We start from the raw sequence: 7,902 nt of genomic DNA, 5'->3' as shown, positions 1-7,902 counted from the left end.
TCTTGAAACAGTAAAAAACAACGATAATCGACTCGTTAAGTAATATTCACCGAGTAGTCGCGTCTCGCGCGCTCCTTCGATACTTTTCTAAAAACGATGTCTCTGTAGCCACTGAGTCGTGACTAATTTTTGATTGGCCAGCTTAGATCACACTATACACAGATACACTTTTGTTATAAATGCGAAAGTAACTCTGTCTGTCTGTCTGTCTGTTACTCTTTCACGGCCTAACCGAATTTGATGAAATTTATTATGAGGCAAGCTTACAAGCCTCAAAAAAGGACATACACTTTTTTATATCCTTTTTTATGTCTAGCACCTGACGACCAACCTGCTTATACAATAACTCATAAACTTGATGTTGCATGATATTTCTAATGTTATTGCCCATTATGATAAATCTTAACTCTATACTTATTTTAACAGCCTAAAGTATATCCTGGTGAACAGACATAGAGCTGCACGTACATAAAACTTGCAACACTTTGAAAATGTTGCAATTTTATCGTTTGCGCCAAATACATTTTTTTATTATTACGTCTATACAACGATCATTCAAATCATTATGTGTATCTTACCTCTCTAATGTGTGTACGGAGATTTACGTAAAACATTTAAGATTACTCTTTGATATAAATCTTTGCGTTGATTCGAAAACATGGCATAGGTGGGCTGTTTAACCAGAATTTTACTGTAATTTGATACGAGACGGTTATAGGAATGCATTACATTTGCATGTCGTCATGCAATGGACATTACCTCTACAAGTATCACATGAATACGTTTCTTAGAAACGTCTGTCGGTGTTGCAGACGACGTGACGTCGACGCGTTTATTTTGCATCAATGATTGCCAGGTGCGAACGCGACAGTAATGACACTTGGACCGACAAATACAATCATTCGCACGAGCATAGTTTACACTTACGAAGCCCATAGTCTGTCATCATGTACAGCCTTCATTGTAGGCGGGGCTGAGACGTTTCGACGAAGTCTTATTTGATATAATTATAATTTATTATAGTTATAAACTGATCACTGATGTGTACGTATTTAAAAAATGATTTGATAGGTCAAAAATTATATTTTTATTAATGAGTGTGCAATAAACTTGTGGGCCAACTTAATTTTTTTCCTTAACTTAAATAGAATATTTGATATGAAAAAAGTTCCATTCGGTTCTTAAATGACGGAGATCTGAGGTAACAAAGATATAAAAATACAACCGAAGTGAGTTTATTATTGTAGCACTAATTTCTCATTATAATATTGAATACCGAATATATTAAACCGAAATACAAAATATGAATTTTACAGCCAACCCTACTCCTAAGATTACTATTCAGTCCTTGTGCAGAGTATAAGAAATTATGACTCATTTTTTTACATTTAATTTTTTTCATGCTATTCTTTATTGTTGTTTTTGAAATTTAATATGAGAAAAAATAAAAACAAATGCACCAAAGTATAACCACGTAATGTAAATATATAAGACTATCTTAACTGTCCCAAAATATAACAAAAATACGTGAATAGCAAATGTTATTTACTAGACAACATACAATAAACATTGTTACGTAACTCAATCAAAGACGATCGTATTTCTCTGGTAGTATTTATCGGCGCAGTAGTTACGAGAAGGAAAGTCAAATAATAATTAACAGCGAATGTTTGGAATAACTCCAACGAACTGCGGCAGACGTGTGTCTTTTAGATTACAACAGGGACTATTAGCTATGCGTTTTCTATTGCGTATTCATTATTCTACTGTACGACCATTTGTTTCGTTGCCTGCCGTGTAAATCACACCATTGTTATACAGCTGGCATAACATTTCGTTTCTTCAAAAAATAGTTGAAAGTCCCAGTTCGGAAGCTTAAGTAACACGTCCTAAGGATGCTATATTATCGTTTATAAACAATGAAAATGCATCCGGCCGTTCGCTCAGTTGAATGGACCTCTTTTCAATTTATAACTCGGATTAGACAGCGTTAAGCAAATGAGCCCCCGCTGTGATCTAAGCATTGCCGAGACGAAGTCCGTTAGGTGGTTGGGTGGCGCTGTTCCTCACACGCCTTTCTATTGTTTGTCCTTATTGGGTCATACAAATCCATTCAAGACGAATTCAATTTGATCGTTACTGTTAGATATCCATTGATATAAAATAAATTTTATGATAATGCACCCATTTCGTCTTTACGAATGTGTAATCTTAGATTCTGATGCATGTGAGGCGTGTTTTAATAGAGTTGCACAAGAGTCGAGTGTCGATGCAGTGTGGGTACACGGTGCTTCAATTGCTTAATGCTCGCCTCTGTAGCTTTTTGACCGTCAGTAAATATGCGTAAAGAGCGGAGATGGTCCAGTGGTTAGAACGGGTGAACCTTAATCACAGATTCCCGGTTCAAATCTGGACAAAGACTATCGAGTTTTCATGTTGTTAATTTGTATTTATAACTTTATGTTCTTATAGTTTTTATTCTTTTTTATTGTACTTTGTAAATTATATGTGTACACATGCTCAGGATTATTACATAGCTCTTGAATGTTGTATATATTTTATCTCTCACCTGTTAACTGTGACAGTCTGTTTAGTGTTCCATGTTTAATAAATAAAATAAATAAATAAATAAATTACATTCTGTCACATTATAGAAGCTTGGTGAAATAATATCCTAAATATTCTCTTCAACGGAAGAGGCCAGTAGTGGGACATTTAAATTGACATGTTCTCACTAAATATATGTACATACACAATAGACATTACATGAAATATTCAATAATAGTAAAATTAGTTATGCGTCACGTATGAAGTAGTGGCTCGTAAACCTATAATACAGTCGAAAATACTTGCAAGCAATTAACCTCTACTGCCCTTAAATTGTATAGGAACAGTTAGCGTAGAGAGGAGTGTTTGCATACTGAGTGACAATAAGTGAAAAGGAGGAGGACAATCGTGTTCGCGGCGGCGTTCTGCAAACTTATGTAAATTAAAAGCACTGTTTAAACAAAAAGCGACTGCATATTAAGATATTTAGGTATACTAAGCAAACATTAAACAGACGAATTATTTCCAATCGTCGTTTGTTTTAATTTTAACACTTCTTACAGTGTTCTTTTTTTAAATATTTTTGTGTAATTACAATTATTCAAAATCATCCCGCTCTGTGTGGTCACGGGCTTAAACTTGTAGATTAGGTAACTAAGATATCTACATATACCGTTTTTTTTTTAAATAAGAGTCAAATTACGTCGCTTACCAAGTAAGAGTGTCGACACAGTCCGAGTCAAGATTTATTGTTGTTAGATGCCATGAATTAAATTGTGGTTAATTCATTTGAGGCTAGCGGGCGGCACGTGCGCTGTCTTATCGATTGTGTATCTTAGATGTCTTCAATGATACAGTACTGTTATGAATCAATCTTCGGGGCGTTAAACGTTATCTGTGATCGACGTTTACACAAAATTTATAAAGAAGTAACATTCCTTTTATTCTTAACTTAATATGGAATAAGCTGCAAAACTTCTCCTTAAAGGCAGAGCAGGCCTTAGCCCAGACGTGGGCCATTTACAGGCTGTTTCTTTACTTTTATAACACACAAAAACATGGTAATCAAGCTTTAGGCTTAACGGCAATAGTCTTAAATCGAGTATTATAATATTACATACTAAAACCTTCTGCGCGCTGTATATTTAAAGTATTTTGATTAAGTAGATTTTCCAGTTAGACATTACACAAAAAAAAACTACTTATTTATTAATATAGACCCGTAGATTTTTGTTCATATTAACAACTAACTAAGAATATATTTATAACCATATGACTCTTCAGTTTTTTAATGAATTTTATTTTATTGTCTTGCGAAGTGAGATAACTGTTAATATTTATAAGGACGGACTAACGACGCGCTATTTGAAAAGTTCTCGTTGAAAAGCCTATCGCCTGTTATAATATTCACAATTGACCGTTAAAACATACGCCTACGGGCCTTAGACGATAATGATCTTGAAATCGGCGTAGGTTGTATTTATTGAATATGACTTATGTTGTGATGTTCTTAGCAAAGAGTTTTGCGTAATTGTTTTCAAAGCGAGTCGCAATTTTACTTCTAAAACGTTCTTTTAGACATGACGTAGGACAGAATTATTTAAAATAGGTAACAACTAAGAAAGACATAATATCATGATAGCAAAGACAAAGCGTCCGATAAGACAAAGTCGAGTTTATTTACATCTTCATTACAAAATATTTGTACAACTCGTGTGTAAGAAAAGTAACGTACTATGTCTGAGCGTAATTTTATACACAAATGAATCTGTCTTCGTATGATCGGAAACAAACAACTATAAAAAGATTAAGTGCTCCTAATTCGTCGGCATTTGAAGCAACGAAAACAACTTCCGCGCTGCATTGAAGATGTTACATAAATATATGAAACTCCAATTGAACGAATCCCTATTTAAATCATAATCAAAGTGAAACTTCAAGTTAGGTAATACCTTCGTTACACAAGGTAACTATATTCATGATGAATTACAAGATGACCGGTCAAGGGTGACCGAAAACTGCACATTGAGGGTTCACATGAATACAAATTTCATCATTTTCTTTAGTTAGTAAGAAGGTTTTCACATAAGAGCTTTAGGGAGATACGTACCACCTGCTCATCAGCTATCCTAAAGATTATTGTGTTACATTTGAAGGGTGAGTGAACCAGTGTAATTATAGCCACGAGAGACACACCTCTTAATTTTTCTTACAGCGCCAATGTTTCTACTTAGACAGTGTTACTACATAGCATTCGGTAGCCGGGTTTATGCGCTACCTAACCTACTTAAATAGAGATAGCTTCTTATTATAAAAATAATTAAAGTCCTCATGGTCGGTTTGATGGTCATTATAGAATACTATCTAATTGAGTAGAGCGCAGATTGCAAATGATGTATTATAAAGCGACTATAAACGAGGTCGTTAAACGAATAGTAAAGAGGGAATAAAAGATGATTATGACTTTCTTGTTGGTTTATTAGCTAGCGTGTAAGACTTCTTGATCCTAAAGTTCGAATCAAGGTTCAAGGCAGAATATATTAAATACTTCTGTCAATCAATTCTCAGCGTGAAGTTAGGAAGTTTTACAACCCTGTGCCTCGGAAAGCACTTTACGTGTGATCTCTATCCTGATAATCTGATCTTGTCGGATTACAATAGTGAATCTGTGCTTGCGCAAACACTTGTTCAATAATGTATCCTGCAAAGTAATCTCAGTTGATGGGCGTCGTGACCGAAATCGGTCAGGAGTTAATAATTATTGTCAATTGGAATGTTTGATAATTATTTTATATGTAAGTTATGGTTCTCATACATATATGACTGGACTATTTATTTTATAACCTTAGTGAATAAAATACTAAACCCATATACATAATACTTAGCGCAGCGCATATCGGTAAATTATTTATTATTAAGTCGTTGCGTTTTCACCCTCTTTAAATTAAGCCTATTAAAATGGCAAGCGTGAAATGTCATGAACTCTATTCTAATAAGTTTATAATAAAAATTTACCAAAAGGGCTTTATATCGTATATTTTAAAACGGAACCCTAATATAAGTATTATATCATAAATACAAGGCTAAAGAACTTAATTCGAAGTAGATTAAATGTACTGTTCAGATTGATAAATTGAAGTATTAATTAACCTAGAAACCTTTTATCTATGATAAACAAGGTATACTCTATCTGTTATTAGTTAATGTTATTCAACGCAACACCCGCAGGGCTCAGCTATCGGCTAGTTAGAGGGTTAAGTTATAATAATAATATATGACGGTATAATTTGCTCGAAGCAATAAAATATACCATCGGGGATGTTTGTGTCTGCAGTGCTTGTAAATTGAATCTGTACGGGCGGTAGGCGTTAGCGCGTCTGTAGGTGCGAGAGGTCAACCGATATACGAGCGCGTATGCCGCACGCGTGCGAGTCTCAAAGCCATCTGTCCCTGTTAATTCGGATTAACGCTACCATTGATTTCGTCCAAAGATAACATTCATTGTTCGAACACGAGGGGTGCTCTATTTTTGACACTTAATACTCTCCATTTGTACATCGTGACGGTTTGTCGACATAATAGTTTCAAGTTTCTTTTTTTTTATTCTCAGGCGGAGCTTGTGGACATGAGGGCTGAATTGATTCAAGCTCGTGCGGCAGGTAAGATTCATTCCTTTAATTTTAACTGTGTTGCTTATTAATGGACTTATTATTTTTATATATTGCAAACATAATATTGTAATGTTTTTAAATTTTTTTAAGTATCATCCTAACTATATATGTATGTATATAATAATGGTTAAAAGTATTTTGTATATCTCGTACACAAGTATTGGTCAAGGAACATCGTGACAATAACTACATGTCGTAAGAGAAGTTTTGCTACATGCACATCCAGCAACTTGCAGTTCAAAACATTTTCTCTGACAGTAAAAAATGCTTCGACCGGACAGTGAAAAAAATACGGGATTTTTCTACTTATTATATCAATGGAAACATTAACAACTGAAATTCACGAATAACAATATAGTACGAAATAGTTTCGATGATAATTGCCATTCATGCCAATGACAATTAGATCATAATATCGTATACTAAAATATTAATCAATCTAATTTTTCAAATTCATGATTCAATACGATTATGCATATTCTAGTCGGTTGTCAAGAGGGCGGGGACATGATGGGTAATGTCCCGGAAGCGGGGCGTGCGCGAGCCGAGGCTGCCCAACTTGCTCGAGAAAACGCAGCGCTACGGGAAACAGTTCTTGCTCTACATTCTGAGCTTTTTGGAGCCAGGTAATGTATAATATATACTCACCGATTGAATTAAATGTGTGAAAGAATTCATCAACGTATTTTGTATCGCAGGCTCGCAACGAAGTACCTAGATAAAGAATTAGCAGGAAGGATACAGCAGTTACAATTATTAGGTAGTGACATGCGCGCTGAACTAAGAGATTCCCTTTGGGCTCAGGTAGGCGAAACTTTCAAATAAAATGTTCTAATATTTGCGTATTCTATTTTTTTTTTAATTCGATATTGATTGCTTGTTCTTTGGAATTAATGCTGCAGGTTGAGGCAGAAATCCTACTCCAGCGGCATAAGACGCTGGTACGGGTTTGTCGCGGTCTGGCACCCCGCGCGCCCCGCCCGCCCGCATCTACGCACGCTCCCCCGGCCCCGCGCACAGTGCGCGTGCGTCGTTCGCCACACCTCGGGCTCGGAATCTCTGTCACGGTATTAGCCTCGTTAATTTCTTGGAGTTGAAATTAGTTTCAGACTATTAGTTGACAAACCGACTTATTTGTCAGTAACTTGCCTCATCTAATTAATGAGTACTGTAACTGCTGTAGAAAGTAGAAGATACACAACAGGATCCCAGAAAACGTTCAAAAATATTCAACTGTAAAATTTAAAAGAATCGTTAAAGAGCGTTTGTGTGCTAAAGGATAATATAAAACTAATGATGTTTTAGTCGCCGTTAGAGCCGAGATGGCCCAGTGGTTAGAACGCGTGCATCTTAACCGATGATTTCGGGTTCAAACCCAGGCAGGCACCACTGAATTTTCATGTGCTTAATTTGTGTTTATAATTCATCTCGTGCTCGGCGGTGAAGGAAAACATCGTGAGGAAACCTGCATGTGTCTAATTTCAACGAAATTCTGCCACATGTGTATTCCGCCAACCCGCATTGGAGCAGCGTGGTGGAATATGCTCCAAACCTTCTCCTCAAAGGGAGAGGAGGCCTTTATCCCAGCAGTGGGACATTTACGGGCTGCTAATGCTAAAAAAAAAATGCTAATGATGTTTTAGTTGATTCCACACCTTGGGAATGAAATGATCGCCTCCAGACT

At 35.8% G+C, this 7,902-nt stretch overlaps 1 protein-coding gene across 2 annotated transcripts in view; it reads left to right on the top strand.

Moving 5' to 3' along the window:
- The window catches only part of LOC125063922, a 46,144-nt gene that overhangs the window by 29,337 nt on the left and 8,905 nt on the right, over positions 1-7,902 (top strand). For both annotated transcript variants that reach the window (XM_047670623.1, XM_047670622.1), the window contains exons 3-6: positions 6,158-6,206; positions 6,703-6,844; positions 6,917-7,022; positions 7,121-7,285. In XM_047670623.1, the coding sequence (XP_047526579.1) occupies positions 6,158-6,206; positions 6,703-6,844; positions 6,917-7,022; positions 7,121-7,285 (462 nt within the window). The remainder of the gene's footprint in view (positions 1-6,157; positions 6,207-6,702; positions 6,845-6,916; positions 7,023-7,120; positions 7,286-7,902) is intronic.

The sequence above is a fragment of the Vanessa atalanta genome, chromosome 5 (assembly GCF_905147765.1).
Source record: "Vanessa atalanta chromosome 5, ilVanAtal1.2, whole genome shotgun sequence".
Taxonomy (NCBI): Eukaryota; Metazoa; Arthropoda; class Insecta; order Lepidoptera; family Nymphalidae; genus Vanessa; species Vanessa atalanta.
Note: the sequence above shows the minus strand (reverse complement) of the source record. Positions and strands in the feature narration are given on the sequence as shown.